Source organism: Euleptes europaea, chromosome 19 (assembly GCF_029931775.1).
Source record: "Euleptes europaea isolate rEulEur1 chromosome 19, rEulEur1.hap1, whole genome shotgun sequence".
Taxonomy (NCBI): domain Eukaryota; kingdom Metazoa; phylum Chordata; class Lepidosauria; order Squamata; family Sphaerodactylidae; genus Euleptes; species Euleptes europaea.
In genome coordinates this window covers 6,712,557-6,729,568 of record NC_079330.1, presented here as the reverse complement: position 1 = coordinate 6,729,568, position 17,012 = coordinate 6,712,557, and the positions used below count along the sequence as shown (strand labels likewise).

General features: G+C 48.2%; 1 protein-coding gene across 1 annotated transcript in view; it reads right to left on the bottom strand.

The window, feature by feature from the left end:
- Positions 1 to 730: 730 nt before the first annotated feature.
- The window catches only part of TMEM88B (transmembrane protein 88B), a 31,992-nt gene continuing 15,710 nt past the window's right edge, over positions 731 to 17,012 (bottom strand). Inside the window, exon 2 of the mRNA XM_056865420.1 lies at positions 731 to 1,000. Coding sequence (XP_056721398.1) covers positions 731 to 1,000 — 270 coding nt within the window. The remainder of the gene's footprint in view (positions 1,001 to 17,012) is intronic.

The window sequence follows — 17,012 nt, the reverse complement described above, 5'->3', positions numbered from 1 at the left end:
TCCTCTGATCCTGGAGAGAATAGGTGTGCATCATGACTAGTATCCATTTGGACTAGTAGCTATGGATAGCCCCGTTCTCCATAAGAACATAAGAAAGGCCATGCTGGATCAGACCCGGGCCCATCAAGTCCAGCAGTCTGTTCACACAGTGGCCAACCAGGTGCCTCTAGGAAGCTCCCAAACAAGACGACTGCAGCAGCACCGTCCTGTCTGCGCTCCACAGCACTTCATGTAATAGGCCTGCTCCTCTGAGACTGGAGAGAACAGGTATGCATCATGACTAGTAGCCATTTTGACTAGTAGCCATGAATACCCCTCTCCTCCATGAATCTGTCCACTCCCCTCTTCAAGCCTTCCAAGTTGGCAGCCATCACCCCATCCTGGGGCAGGGAGTTCCACCATTTAACGATGCTATTCTGGCAACGCTATTCTGGAAGTGGTGTCGCTGGGTTGCGGGGCACTCAAGCATTCACCAGAAACAATAGTTTTTACCAAAGGCAAAGCTGAGAAAACGGAAGCTTGGCTAAATCCATGGCTGAGGCAAATGTTAAAAAGGGGACTTTCCCCCCTCACAGAAGGCTCCGAAAGCGACACGAGGCCAAGCACGCCACAGCTGGGAGAGACCAAGCGGCAAAGATGTGCTGCGTAGTTGTTCTTCTGCGCCGTTCCCGTTGCGCCTCGCATACAACCAGGCAGGGGTAAGGCTGGCGAGCGGGCCGAGGAGAGGGGCTTAAACCCATGCCTTGACTTGGGTCTCCCACCCCTTGGCGCACCCGCAGAGCCCCCCCTCCTCGTACCACTGCCACCTCACCCCCTTGTAGACCGCCCGGGCGCACGGCTGGAAGCACAGGAAGAGGCGGAGGCGCCGGGCCAGGCTGCAGTAGAGGGCCGTGGCCACGACAATGAGGGGGGACATGAGGATGAAGCCGAGGATGATCAGGGCGGAGGCGCTGTTGTCGTCCAGGACGGTCTTGCAGTAATAGGCCGTGGAGTGGAGCACCTGCGGTGGATGGAGAAATGAAGTGCCTATAAGCTTCATTTATGGGAAAACATATATTCTTTCATATATATTCACACTTATAGATTTTTGAGATGCCATGCTCAGGTATAAGGAGCATAGCATCAGGCACATATATATTATGCACACATATGTAAAAGGCACTATCCCATGAATGATGGGGAAAGAATTTAATCTTTGGTTCAGAGATTCACTGGTGTAAGATCTCTGGGTCAGCATAACCTAGCAACCATTTCTAGTCAAGTGCTAGTGAGATCATTCTCCCTGGTACAAGCAGGCTCCTTAACAAGGATTTAAGACACCAGATGTGTCAGAAAGGAATGTCAACTTTCGTTTCTTCATTAGAGATCATATAACCATTTAGGGCAACGCCTCAGGATCAGTCTAATAGGATAATGCTAATGGTCGTGTATATGAATCAATTGTATATTGGTCAAGACGTTCTACCTAATGATGATAAGTCTCTTTCATGTTAAGTTTATAAAACTGCATGTATTCCTTTGTTCGTGGTGGGGATGGCTCTGACATTTTAAGAGCTGTTTCCAAGCACGCTTTGCTTGGCTGCTTTGGCGACTGGACCCTATGGCATTGAAGTCCCTCCCCAAACCCTCCTCAGCCCCAGCCCCCCAAACCTCCCGCCAGTGGCGAAGAGGGATCTGGCAACCCTATCTGAGACTGCAGGCGATAGAAATCAGTTTCCCTGGAGAAAATTGCTGCTTTGGCAATTGGGCTCTATGGCATTGAAGTCCCTCCCCAAACCCTGCCCTCCTCAGGCTCTGCCCCAAAAACCTCCCGCCGGTAGCGAAGAGGGACCTGGCAACCCTATCTCCAGGCAATAGATATCAGTTTCCCTGGAGAAAATAGCCGCTTTGGCAAATGGTCTCTATGGCATTGAAGTCCCTCCCTGCCCTCCTCAGGCTCCGCCCCCAAAATCTCCAGGCATTTCTCAGCCTGGAGCTGGCAACCCTAACCCTCCACAACCCTGCCCCTCCCCAGGCTCAATCCCCAGATCTCTAGGAATTTCCAAACCCGCAGTTGGCAACCCTATTTCAGTGCCAAACGTCTTGCAACAGCAAACTTTACTGATTGAGAAAGAAAAAAAGCAGAGGGTTGGTTTTTTTTGCAAAATGCAATAACTGCGCTAAGAAGCAATGGCTTTCAGGAGTCACCCTGTGTCATTTTCAGCCTCATAAAGGAAATGAGATGACAAAATGAATCCGTCCTCCAACCCGGGTTCCCCAGGAGGCCGCCGGCCTGCTTCTCGCCTTCCCCCGTGTACATTCAGTCTCCAGGCTGCCATACTGCCGAGAGGACGTTGCTCTTGTCAGATTAAAAGCTTAATTGTCCATTACGTCCTCTTGTCCTGGTCCTTCCTCCTGCTTAATGGGCCAGTGGAAATCTCTGCCAGCAGCTCGAGCTCAGAGGCGTTCGAACGATGGCCTGAAGAACCCTGGAGTTCTTCAGAAAACTTCCCTCGATAGGACGATCAGTAATGATCGCTTCCCTACCAGTTATCAGTTTTTTCCTGCCGTGGGCAAACGTTGGGAAATATCAAGTTGTGTTTCTTAAAAAAAACAACTCCCCCCCCCCCCTTCATAGAAGGCGACTGTGAAAGCAGGGAGTTTCTCTGGTTCAGTCGTAGGGTTGCCAACTCGAGGTTGGGAAATTCCTGGAGATTTGGGGGGGAGGGGTGACACCTGAAGAGGAGACCGCCACGGAAGACACTGCAGAAGAAGGCTAGGGTTGCCAACCTCCAGGTACTAGCTGGAGATCTCCCGCTATTACAACTGATCTCCAGCTAGAACTGTTAAACAGCAACCCTGAATTTGTATATGAATGGGATGTATATAGCGTTTGTTATGTTAAAATTTAATAAAATGTTGATTTAAAAAAAACCTGATCTCCAGCTGATAGAGTTCAGTTAGCCACTTTGGCAATTGGACTCTATGGCATTGAAGTCCCTCCCATTCCCAAACCCTGCCCTCCTCAGGCTCCACCCCAAAACCCTCCCGCTGGTGGCCAAGAGGGACCTGGCAACCTTAAAGAAGGTAATGGCGAGACACCCCTGCTTATCACTTGCCTTGAAAGCCCCTTGTGGGGATTGCCATTAGTAGGTTGCGACTTGACGGGGAAGAAGAAGAAGAAGAAGAAGAAGAAGAAGAAGAAGAAGAAGAAGAAGAAGAAGAAGAAGGAGGAGGAGGAGGAGGAGGAGGAGGAGGAGGAGGAGGAGGAGGAGGAGGAGTGAAGAAGGAGGAGGAGGAGGAGGAGGAAGAAGAAGAAGAGTTGGTTGTTATACCCCAATTTTCTCTATCTTTAAGGAGTCTCAAACCGGCTTACAATCCCCTTCCCTTTCTCTCCTCACAACAGACACCTTGTGAGGTAGGTGGGGCCGAGAGAGTTCAGAGATAACTGTGACTAGCCCAAGGTCACCCATCAGGCTTCATGTGTAGGAGTAGGGAAACCAACCTGGTTCTCCAGATTAGAGTCCGCCACTCTTAATCACTACACCATGCTGGCTACACACACACACACACACACACACACACACACAGAGACACACACAGACACAACTTAAGAAACAAAGAGGATACAGGGAAAAGATGCTGAGAAGTTCTGCATCCTTACAGCGTCATTACAGTCCCTGTCACTGCAGTGCCTTCTCTGAACAAAGTTTCCACTCCCAAGAATGAGTCAGGACTCAGGAGTGAGTCAGACTCTAAAACAAAGACGTCACATAGAGGTTTGTTCAAAACAGCGGTTCTGAAGAACAAACCCAATATCATCAGAGACATTTGCCAGAGAGCACAAAGGGGTACCATATGGGTTACTGTTGTGAGGGGCATGTACATTTTCCCCATCCTCACTGGCCTGGGAGCCCTTCGGGGTCAAACCACATGAGATGCTGGATCATGCATGGCTGCAACTCCATTGTGAGCTTTTCCTGGGGAAACTAGAGCTACAGGGAGCATTGATTTGGATTCGGATTATGGCAGGAGAAGAAGGAGAAAGAGAAGGAGGAGGAGGAGGAGGAGGAGGAGGAGGAGGAGAAGGAGGAGGAGGAGGAGATGATGATGATGATGATGATGATGATGATGATGATGATGATGATGATGAAGTTGGTTTTTATATGCCGACTTTCTCTACCACTTAAGGCAGAATGAAACCAGCTTACAATCACCCTCCCTTCCCCTCACCACAAAAGGCACCCTGTGAGGTAGGTGGGGCTGAGAGAGTTCAGAGAGAGCTGTGACTAGCCCCCGGTCACCCAGCTGGCTTCATGTGGAGGAGTGGGGAACCTCAGTGGAACATAATGCCATAGAGCCACCCTCCAAATCATCCAAAAGGGTGGGAGAGTAGTGAATTTGCTGCATTGTGCAGGGGGTTGGACTAGATGACCCTGGTGGTCCCTTCCGACTCTATGATCCATTTTCTCCAGGGGATCTGATCTCTTTAGTCTGGAAATTGAGCTGTAATTCTGGTGATCCCCATGTCCCACCTGGAGGCTGGCACCCCTAACTTCCTTTTCCCCAAGCTGCTTTTCCCCACCTCAATTCCACCTCTCTCCTGAGTTGCCATTTGCCCCATTGGAGAAAAAATACAGATAGCCTTGGGGTGGGGGTGAAGACCACCTCCCTTGTGGCATGTTCGCGATCTGAATCAAGGCTTCTATTTAAAAAAGTAAAGGTCCCCTGTGCAAGCACCAGGTCATTCCTGACCCATGGGGTGATGTCACATCTTGACGTTTCTAGGCAGACTTTGTTTACGGGGTGGTTTGCCAGGGCCTTCCCCAGTCATCTTCCCTTTACCCCCAGCATCTGTGTACTCATTTGACCAACCTCGGAAGGATGGAAGGCTGAGTCAACCTTGAGCTGGCTACCTGAAACCGACGTCCGTCGGGATCAAACTCAGGTCGTGAGGCTTCTATTTACCAATACCTAAATATGCCGGTTACAAGCCCCATGGCGCAGAGTGTTAAGCTGCAGTACTGCAGTCAAAAGCTCTGCTCAAGACCTGAGTTTGACCCCGACCGAAGTTGGTTTCAGGTAGCCGGCTCAAGGTTGACTCAGCCTTTCATCCTTCCGAGGTCGGTCAAATGAGGACCCAGCTTGCTGGGGGTAAAGGGGAGATGACTGGGGAAGGCAATGGCAAACCACCCTGCAAAAAAAACAAAAAACAAAGTCTGCCTTGGAAACGTCGGGATGTGACGTCACCCCATGGGTCAGGAATGACCCGGTGCTTGCACAGAGGACCTTTACCTTCTAAATATGCCGGAGACTTCAGTCTTTCAGTGCCTCATCTGGTTTGATTCTTAGAAATTTGCACAATTTGCACAACAAACACAATGAAGATTATTGGACCAGAGATGACAGGAGGCCAAAAGAAATTTATATTTTTGCTGCCACCGCTGACGGCTCTTCCACACCTCTTTCAGCTCTCCTAAAAATTATAGCCTGTCTTCAAATAAAAACCATCACCCCTTTCTGCCAGCTGCCTGTTGAATCGATACAGATACGACGCCCACAAGAAAGGGAGAGAGGCGGGTTCCCTTATGCAGCAGTGATTTCACTTAACTTCAGCTCTCCTCTTTATTGTTTTCAGTCAATTTTTCAGCACACACACACAAAAGGCCTCCACTTTTTATTGACTTTTCAGCAAATCGCCACGCGTGTCTTCAAACCGCCCTTGCCCTCAGTTGCCCCTGCCAGATCTGATGGGCTGGGATTTTTATATGGGCTGACCTCTGGTTTATATCAGCGAATGAGAGGCTGCATCAGGAGGTTGGCCATCTTGCTATGTGAGTAGGGTTGCCAGCCTCCAGGGACTGTGGAAAAGAATAGTACTGGGCTCTTCAAAAATTCTATAAACAATATGTATTAAATATAGTGACAAAGTGAAAAGTGCAAAACATACATCAAAGAACACTAGTTACAGACTCACGATCCAACAACACAACACAAAACCCATACAAAGTAGCTCTGATGCTTAGCTACGAAAGTATTTACTTAAAGATATTACAAATAAGAGTTGCAAGCTTATTAACGGTCTCGTAAGACTCTCATAGTGTCCTTATAAACTAATGTCAAAATTCTTGACAAGGCAGCTTCATGTGTGAGAGACTGACCCAAGGAAGGGTCTTTCTTCTGGGAGGGGCTGTGACTCAGTGGCAGAGCATCTGCTTGGCATGCAGAAGGTCCCAGGTTCAATCCCCGGCGTCTCCAGTTAAAAGGACTAGGCAAGTAGTTGATGTGAAAGACCCCTGCCTGAGACCCTGGAGTGCTGCTGCTGGTCTGAGTAGACAATACTGACTTTGATGGACCCAGAGTATGATTCAGTATAAGGCAGCTTGTGTTCATGTGTTCATGTGCATGGATGTGCATGGATAGCCGCTTGCATAGAAGCCTTGCAATTGGGAACTGAGCCCCATTAGCCATTGACTGTGATTGCGAGCCACTCACCCGAACGTCACCTCTCGCTTCTGCAACCTCCCCCACACTTTCACAGCCGCACTTGGTTCCATCTGCTCATCTCTGTGCCCTTGGCCTGCCCACGACGCCACCTGACAATGGGTAACTCTTTCCCATTGTTCCCATGGCATTCAAGAACCTGCTCAGAGCCTGGCATCTTTGCGTCTCTTTGTTCGTTGCCTTTGGTTGCTGGAGAACTGAAAAGTTTGCCACACCAGGCGTGGGACATACGCTTTTTTTACTTGCCCGCTTTGTTGTTCATGGCCTCCCCAGGGCACCTCATGAAGTAACACCATACCAGCATGTTGTAGTGGTTAAGAGCGGTGGTTTGGAGCAATTAACTCTAATCTGGAGAACTGGGGTTGATTCCCCACTCCTCCACATAAGCGGCGGACTCTAATCTGGTGAACCGGGTTGGTTCCCCCACTCCTCCACATGAAGCTAGCTGGGTGACCTTGAGCTAGTCACCGTTCTCTCCGCCCCACCTACCTCAAAGGGTGTCTGTTGAGGGGAGCAGAAGGGAAGGCTATTGTAAGCCACTTTGATTCTTCCTTAAGTGATAAAAAACGGTAAAGGTCCCCTGTGCAAGCACCGGGTCATTCCTGACCCATGGGGTGATGTCACATTCCGACGTTTCCTAGGCAGACTTTGTTTATGGGGTGGTTTGCCAGTGCCTTCCCCAGTCATCTTCCCTTTACCCCCAGCAAGCTGGGCACTCATTTGACCGACCTTGGAAGGATGGAAGGGCTGAGTCAACCTTGAGCCGGCGACCTGAAACCAACGTCCCTTGGGATCGAACTCAGGTCGTGAGCAGAGCTTGTGACTGCAGTACTGCAGCTTACCACTCTGTGCCACGGGGCTCCTCTTAAGTGATAAAGTTAGCATATAAAAACCAACTCTTCTCCTTCTTCAAAGAAACAGATGTTGGCAGTTATTGCTCCAGGACGGAGCCTTTATGACTCCGTGGCAGATTAGTCCCACCAGCATCCAAATGAGATTTTTGTCACCCAAGAAGCCGGGGAGAAACTGAGAAACCCATCTGTCATAAACAAGCAGAAGGGGGAAGCATAATTTATCCATTTGCTGCCAGGATTTAGCAGAGGAAAGAAACAGGAGGATATTCCAGATTTGGAAAAGTGGCAACAAAAGATGGACGAATTTGGGGTTATAGCCAGACTGACCAGCTTGATGAAAGAGAAGACAACTGAAGAATCCCAAAAGAAATGGGAATGTTATTTTGATTATGTTAAATGGAAAGGATAGATTGTTAGATATAAGGATCAGCTTATAAAATTTACTATATAGTATAGAAGGAATTTATTATCTAAAATCTAGAATATAAGAACAATGTATAAGATGTTTGAAATGTAAGATGAAATAGACTCCCCGAAGGAGTGCAAACTGTGTAAATGTATGTATATATAATTGAAAATGTTAATAAAACATCTTTTTAAAAAAAGATTTTTGGGGTACAAGCTTTCAAGAGTCAAAGCATCTGACGAAGGGAACTTGGACTCTCGAAAACTAATATCCCGAAAATCTTGTTGAGCAACATCTAACTTCCCTGGGAGCTGTCCCAGGTCCTGAACCTTCTTCAGCCCCACTCTGTGATCCTTGCTAAATTCTTCCTGCAGCCCAGTGGTTTCTGCTCATGGGCTCTGATCCTTGTTCAATACCCCCCTCCCAGCCCGGCTGGAACAGGACAAAGGAGGAAGTTCTGCCCGGCGCAAATGGTTCCATAAGACTGCAGCATCAGTGAGAAGAGATTATTTCTCCTGCATGGGCTACGAAAGAGATGGGAGCTCGATCTCCTATTCCATTTGGCTGGCACTGTTGAGAAATGTGGGGTTCACTTCTTGGTTGCTGGAGCCACAAGTGACAACAAACACATGAACACATAAACACATGAAGCTGTCTTCTACTGAATCAGACCCTTGGTCCATCAAAGTCAGTACTGTCTACTCAGACTGGCAGTGGCTCTCCAGGGTCTCAGGCAGGGGTCTTTCCCATCACCTACCTGCCTAGTCCCTTTAACTGGAGATGCCGGGGATTGAACCTGGGACCTTCTGCATGCCAAGCGGATGCTCTGCCACTGAGCCATGGCCCCTCCCCATGCCAGATGTTGCTTGCCATCCCCAGCAACACAACCATATCACCGCTCTCATTGGGTTGTGATCCTGCCTACCTCCATATTCCCAAGCATCACCTTCTGTTGCCACTCCACACTACCTTGTAACTTTTAAAAAAAGAAGTCCTTTTTTGCATTTGTACCCAGCTTGTTGGTGGTCAAGAGTAGGCGACTGGGGAAGGCAATGGCAAACCACTCCATAAACATAGTCCTTCCCTGGTCGGTAAACCCAGTTTATCGGGGTAAAGTAAGATAGAAAGAGAGGGGGATGGGAAAAGTCAGGAAAAGATAATAAAGAATTGCATACAATACACTTTTTTCTCCTTTCTTCCTTGGCACCCAGAATACGTTGCGAAAAACTCACTAATCCATTAAAAACTACCCACCAAAAATAATATCGGATGTTTTCAAGATCTTTCTTTCTTTCTTTCTTTCTTTCTTTCTTTCTTTCTTTCTTTCTTTCTTTCTTTCTTTCTTTCTTTCTTTCTTTCTTTCTTTCTTTCTTTCTTTCTTTCTTTCTTTCTTTCTTCCTTCCTTCCTTCCTTTCCTTTCCTTTCCTTTCCTTTCCTTTCCTTTCCTTTCCTTTCCTTTCCTTTCCTTTCCTTTCCTTTCCTTTCTCTTCTTATCTTCATTTCTTCTTTTCTTGATGTACAAACTTAGTTACAACCCAAATTGGATTGTAATAGACATAATAACACAGTGAAACATGCCTATCTATGTAAAATTGCAAGTAAATATTTACAATATAATTTAATGAGGGGGGGGGGTAAAGGGAAGATGACTGGGGAAGGCAATGGCAAACCACCCCGTAAACATAGTCTGCCTAGTAAACATCCTGATGTGACGTCACCCCAAGGGTCAGTAATGCCCCAGTGCTTGCACAGGGGACTACCTTTACCTTTACTTTTTTAAACATTTTTAATTACCAACCATTAAATCATGGTGGCTTTGTAGCACTAGATATTCCTGGCCTTTGTTTGAAAGGCACCTGATGTCTGCAAAATCAGCGACGTTATTTTCTGGCTCAGAGAGTCCGGCAAAGGTGGTGCCTTTGATCACGAGGCCCATTTCCTCCACCCGATCCTTTTTCCGCCAGCATCTAATGAAAGCTATTTTATCTCTTTTGCTTGGGAAGAAGCCGGCCGAGGCCTTTCATATTTGTGACAGCCTTTGCGGCCTGCTTCGAACTGCCCTTTCGTAAAAGGCAAAGGATGAAAAGGGGAAGAAGCCCGCCAGGAAGCAGGCACTTTTCAAAAGCCTCGTGATGGGAATTGTTTTCCTCAATTAGTCACAAGGCTGGATCAAAACAGAGAGAAAGAAGTCCAACCAGGATGTGAAAGGGCAAATCAGACTTCTCGGGAGCCTCATCCCAAGACCCCTTGAGGATCCGGCGGTGCTTCAAAGTAGGGCTTCATCAATACAGGAGGCGGCATGCAATCAGCGACTCAAAAGATTGCCTGGCTGGTGAGAAAGAGCAGCCCTCCAAAGGACATGGAGGCCATTCGAACAATGCCAATTTGGCTCAATGCATATGAATTCTCTCCAGGATCAGAGGAGCATGCCTATTATATTAGGTGCTGTAGAATGCAGGCAGGATATTGCTGCTGCAGCGTCCAGATACATCTAGTTGGCCACTGTTGGAAACATGATGCTGAGGAGGTGGACCTTTGGACAGATCTAGATGCACCCTTCCTGTGTTCTTTGCAAGCAGGATACACACATGAACACATGAAACTGCCTTCTACTGAACCAGACCCTCGGTCCATCAAAGTCAGTATTGTCTACTCAGACCGGCAGCAGCTCTCCAGGATCTCAGGCAGAAGTCTTTCACATCACCTACTTGCCTAGTCCCTTTAACTGGAGATGCCGAGAATTGGACCTGGGACCTTCTGCATGCCAAGCAGATGCTCTACCACTGAGCCACGGCCCCTCCCCAACAGCGGAGAGACCTGGAGAGAGAAAATACATAAGAACATAAGAAAAGCCATGCCAGATCAGACCAAGGCTTATCAAGTTCACACAGTGGCAAACCAGGTGCCTCTAGGAAGCCCACAAACAAGATGACTGCAGCAGCATTGTCCTACCTGTGTTCCATAGCACCTAATATAATAGGCATGCTCATCTGATCCTGGAGAGAATAGGTATGCATCATGACTAGTAGCCATTTTGACTAGTAGCCATGGATAGCCCCATCCTCCATGAGAACATAAGAAAAGCCCTGCTGGATCAGACCAAGGCCCATCAAGTCCAGCGGTCTGTTCACACAGTGGCCAACCAGGTGCCTCTAGGAAGCCCACAAACAAGATGACCACAGCAGCATTGTCCTGCCTGTGTTCCACAGTACCTAACATAATAGGCATGCTCCTCTGATCCTGGAGAGAATAGGTAAGGCATCATGACTAGTATCCATTTTGACTAGTAGCCATGGATAGCCCTCTCTTCCACCTCTCCTCCATGAACATGTGCACTCCCCTCTTCAAGCCTTCCAAGTTGGCAGCCATCACCACATCCTGGGGCAGGGAGTTCCACAACTGAACTCTGTGTTGCGTGAAGAAATACTTCCTCTGATCTGTATGGAATCTCTCCCCAGCTTCAGCAGGTGATCCCGCGTTCTGGCATTATGAGAGAGGGAGAAAAGCTTCTCCCTGACCACTCAAAACAGTGTGTGTGTAGGGGGGGGGCTCCCTTTGCGGCATTCTTAAAGACCTGCCTCCGTCTTGCCCGTCGGGAGAGGAAAAATACAATGGCCATCCTCTGTCAGCTCTTGAGCAAATATCGCAAGGAAGTCTTGAAACTTCTCCAAGACAATTACATTGTTTCGTTGCCTTGCTGGAGGGAGAAGTGCCTTGGGGATGCCCCCGTCAATCCTAAATGCACATCGGTGCAAATGAAAGAGATCGTCGCAGGGGAGCCTTTTGGCAAAGCTCTGCCGGGAAGGCTGAGAATGGTTTGTCATCGTTTCGCCAGCTCTTCTGTCCCAGGCTGGATTGTTCACATTTGGCGCGTGCGAAGTACGATCCGGCAGGACCCTCTCTTGCCTGAAACCCATTGTGATGAACAAGAAGCTCTGCAGAGGTACAGAGATTACTCTTACGGTGCAGTCCTATGCAGATCGACTCCAACCTAAACCCGGCGTGGTGTAGTGGTTAAGAGTGTTGGACTCTAATCTGGAGAACCGGGTTGGATTCCCCACTCCTCCACAGGAGCAATGGATGCTAATCTGGTGAACTGGATTGGTTTCCCCACTCCTACACACAAGGCCATCTGGGTGACCTTGGGCCAGTCACAGTTCTCTTTGAGCTCTCTCAGCCCCACCTACCTCACAAGGTGTCGGTTGCAGGGAGAGGAAGGGAAGGAGATTGTAAACTGGTTTGATTCTCCTTAAAAGGTAGAGAAAATCGGCATATAAAAACCAACCCTTCTTCTTCTTCTTCCTCTTCTTCTTCGGCTAGTCACACTCTCACAACCCCACCTACCTCACAGGGTGTCTGTTGTGGGGAGGGGAAGGTAAGGTTTGATTCTGCCTTAAGTGGTAGAGAAAGTTGGCATATAAATACCAACTCTTCCTCTTCCTCCTCCTCCTCCTCCTTCTAATATCTACCTCCCTTTGGCTGCGTGTCTTTTAACAATTCCAGGATTCTCTTTTGGAGCAAAACAACTATTTATATGAATACTGTCCTGGCATCTGTGAAACCCGATATTGGGCTCCGGTTGTTGCATGAGTCTACAGACAACCCCCCCCACACACACACACACACTCACACCCCTTCACTGTATAGTAAAGGTCAAGGTTTGAGGCAAATGATATTTATTCGACATTTTCAGCTGCTTGCTGGAAAGAAGCCAGTGTACTGCAATCCATTTGAGTCTACTGAATGTTTAACCGGAAGGCTAATGCCGCAGGTGACGGCTGCCATTAAAAACACTGTCTGATTTGCTGACACAGAGAATTGATCATTCAGGTTTAACCATCAATGGAATCAAGCCTGAAAAAAAAAGCCCAGCACTGCTTTCCTAATATTTTCCGTTCGTCTTCTTTCATAGAAACATAGAGCTGGAAGGGATCCCCCAGGGTCATCTAGTCCAACCCCCTGCACAATGCAGGAAATTCACTGCTACTCCACCAGGGATCCCTGCTCTATCCCCAGAAGAAGGGGGAATACTCCAGGATCCCTGGGCCAATCTGACCTGGAGGAAAATTCCTTCCTGACCCCAAAGTGGTGATTGGCATTACCCTGTGTATATAAGAAAGGGCCACGAGATCCAAGCACTGGCTCAGTCTTCCCTGCTCTTTCCCGTCATGCAACTCATGATTCACCTATGGAACTCAGTGCCACAGGATGCAGTGGCGGCAGTTAGCTCAGATGACCTTTTAAAGGGATTTGAAAGGCCCATCAGTGGCTATTAGCCACGATGGCTAAACAGAACCTCCAGGCTCAGAGGCAGTATACCTCTGGATACTGGTTGCTGGGGGCCAAAAAGGGAATCTTTAACTTGCATGCTTGGAAGTCACCTGGATTGTGGGAAAGAGGATTCTGGACTAAATGGAGGTTTGGTCTGATCCTGCGGGGCTCTTCTTTAGGGGAAGGGCTGTGGCTCAGTGGTAGAGCATCTGTTTGGCATGCAGAAGGTCCCAGGTTCAATCCCCGGCATCTCCAGTTAAAGGGACTAGGCAAGAAGGTGATGTGAAAGACCCCTGCCTGAGATCCTGGAGAGCGCTGCCGGTCTGAGTAGACAATACTGACTTCGATGGACCAAAGGTCTGATTCAGTCTAAGGTAGTTTCATGTGTTCGTATGTTCATATGATGTCCTGTTCCTGGAAATTATGGGGAGCATCTGCTTGGCATGCAGAAGGTCCCAGGTTCAATCCCTGGCATCTCCAGTTAAAGGGACTAGGCAAGGAGGTGATATGAAAGACCTCCGCCTGAGACCCTGGAGAGCCGCTGCTGGTCTGAGCAGATAATACTGACTTGGATGAACCAAGGGTCGGATTCAGTATAAGGCAGCTTAGTGTGTTCACGTGTTTGCATTTAAAGGCTTCACAGCCAAGTTAGGTTGGCCTGGCCCTACTCTCCTTTTCAGCCCTGCTAACTTTGACCATTAGCGTTGGGCCGAGCCTAATGTGCGGAAAATGCTCTCTTTCCCTCGTTGCCGCTTCCCGCTGAAGTCCCCCCCCCCAGACAAAGGCACTCAGGCAAAAGCAGAGAGCTCGCAGGAGACAATAAGCGCTGGATTGAAAGGCTCCCCTCGTTCCGAACCAACTGGGAGAGGAGGAGACGCTTTCAGAGCTGATCCGCTAAGTGGCAAGAGGCTACAGGCTTGGAGATGGAGGTTGGATTGTCCCCCAAGCTAAAGTGGTTAATGTATTGGGAGGGGGGACAGATTCCATTAAGGAGTGCGGAGGGGGGGGGGACAGCAGCAGGAAAAGCCGGGCGCGGGAGCAACGAAGGGGTGTTGCTGTATCAGGTCAGGGAAAGCTGGGCCCGGCCAAGAGGGACCCTTCACTCAAAAGGTCAACAGAGTGATTGGACACAAAGGGAGGTTTAATGGGCTTTCGCTCCCGCACCGGAGGGGTAGGCTATGCGGAATTGCTGAGATGCTTCTGCGGCCCACTGAATGAAGTAATAGCTTAGGGCCTCGCAGTCCCAGAGGCAGACTGTCTTTGCTAACCTGGATGCTCCTACGGAGCCGGAAATAGAATTCTGGACTTAAAGGGAGGCATGCTTCGTAAGGTTGCCAACCTCCAGGTACTAGCTGGAGATCTCCCCCCGCTATTACAACTGATCTGCAGCTGATAGAGATCAGTTCCCCCTGGAGACAATGGCCGCTTTGGCAACTGGACTCTATGGCATGGAAGTCCCTCCCCTCCCCAAACCCTGCCCTCCTCAGGCTCCGCCCAAAAAACCTCCTGCCAGTGGCGAAGAGGGACCTGGCAACCCTAATGCTTTGGCACAGAATGAGGCCATTCCTTCTCCACCCTCTTGTTATACAGAGGTAGGGTTGCCAGCTCTGGGTTGGGAAATACCTGGAGATTTTGGGGGGTGGAGCCTGAGGAGGGTGGAGTTTAGGGAAGGGAGGGACTTCAATGGTGTATAATGCCATAGAGCCCACCTTCCAAAGCAGCCCTTTTCTCCAGGGGAATGGATCTCTGTCGCCTGGAGATCCACTGTAATAGCGGGAGATCTCCAGCTACCACCTAGAGGTTGGCAACCCTATGCATCAGATTGCCAACTGACCAGAGGAGCAAACTGCATCTATGCCTCAAATAGCAGAAATGGGGGGGGTGCTTTTCACGGCTCAGAGAGAAGCAGTGTCAACTTGCAACGATCTGCAGACAGCAAGCACAGGGGCCAGAGAAAGAGCTGGCAACCCGATGCACATACCATCTTGGTCAACAGGAGAAAGAGCTTGCTCCAGAGCCCAAATCTAGCCTAGGGGATGCTTTGCTAGCTGGTAATAAGGGCTGTTATTTATTACATGTCCCCATATCCTGGAGCAGCTGAGTGTTCCAAGGGCATCCTTTTCTCCAGGGTCAATTTCCTTATCAGAGGCAAAGGCAAATCAGAATCTAATGCCTTTTTTGTAATGTCTGCAAAATATGGCTGACAATGGGATGGGAGGGCAAGCTAGCCCCCTCAACGGACAGTGCCAATCTCTAAAACAGCGAGAGCTCACCAGGCCCAAAGCAAACGGTGTGTCTCCCCATTCTCAAGGCTCTTTCCGGTGGGCTGCAAAAACCCAGCCTTGGAAGCCCGCAAGCAAGACGACTGCAGCAGCATTGTCCTGCCTGTGTTTCAAAACACCTAATACAACAGGCATGCTCCTCTGATCCTGCAGAGAACAGGGATGCATCTGTTGGCGTATGTTAGAAAGCGTTGCAGCTCTACAGGCGAGTAAGCACAGAAGACTCAGCACGTAGTACAAAAGTGCTCTTTTATTCACAGTGACAGAATGCTCCGCTTGGTCATCAACTCTCCACAACCCACACCCCAATACATATATAACACACCTATATACATATCTGGCATAGTCTCTCAGCCAATCACCTGTTGGCTGCCTTGTCTCCAGGACTATCTAGCTCAGTCCAGTACAAGCCAGTTTTTCTGCTCAGTCATTGAGCTGTCATGTGACACCACCAATCACCTGGCTGTCACATAGATCTTTTACATCTGCTTGCCATCTGCTTGCCATGTGCAGTCTCATATTCCAACACTCCTCCTAGACTGACATTGCAAGCCCCAATTTGCTTCTAAATAGTTCAAACTTTTCAGTAGACAAACATTTGGTGAAAACGTCAGCAATATTTACATTTGAAGCACAATGTTTCAGAACCATTAAACCATTGTTTACCGCTTCCTTGACATTCTGGTATCTTATTGTGATGTGTTTACTTCTTGTTCTTATACCTTGATATCCAGCCAATTGCTGTGCTGCAGTATTATCACAGTAAACACTTACAGGCATTTCATATTCAAGATTTAGGTCTTTAGCCAGTTGACACAGCCATTCCAGCTGAATCTCACTGTCGCTTAATGCAGAATATTCTGCCTCACATGTGCTGGTAGCTACATGAGTCTGTTTTAAAGACTTCCACATAACCAGTGCCCCATGTAGAAATAACACGTACCCAGTGGTAGACTTTCCTTCTTCTCTTTCCCCCCAACTGGAGTCACTATACACTGTGATTGTTTCCTCTGCATCAGCCTTTAAACACAACCTGGCTGAAGCTGAGCCTTTTAAGTATCGCAGCACCCTTTTTGCTGCATTCCAGTCTTTCATGTATGGACATGCACATTTCTGGCAAAGCAAATGTACTGCCATACAAATGTCTGGTCTTGTCCAACATGACAGATATAACAATGAACCCACCAACGATTGGTATTGATTTTTATCATGGAATACCTTATCATCCACCTCTTTCACATACCCTGTTGTCATGGGAGTCTCAGTGCTTTTGGCCTCTGTCATTTTAAATTTTTCTAGGAGCTGTTCAATCTTTTTCTCCTGGCACAATTCAAAATATCCTTCTGGGTTCCTGGTAATTTCTACCCCCAGATAATTTTGAATGTCACCAAGATGCTTCATTTTAAACAGTTTTCCAGTTGCCTCCTTAAACCAGTTTAGTTGTTCTTTTGTATGACACAACAAACAAAGATCATCAACATATAAAAATACAACACAGTCAGAGCCCTTTACACATTTGGTAAACATACAAGGATCAGCAACACCTTGCTTAAACCCAAGATTTGCCAATGCTTCACTAATGCATTGGGACCATGCACGTGCACTCTGCTTTAATCCATACAGAGCCTTATGCAATTTTAATACTCCTTGTTTACCCTTGCATTCAAACCCAGGGATCTGCTCCATATATATTTCTTCACTTATTGTTGCATTCAG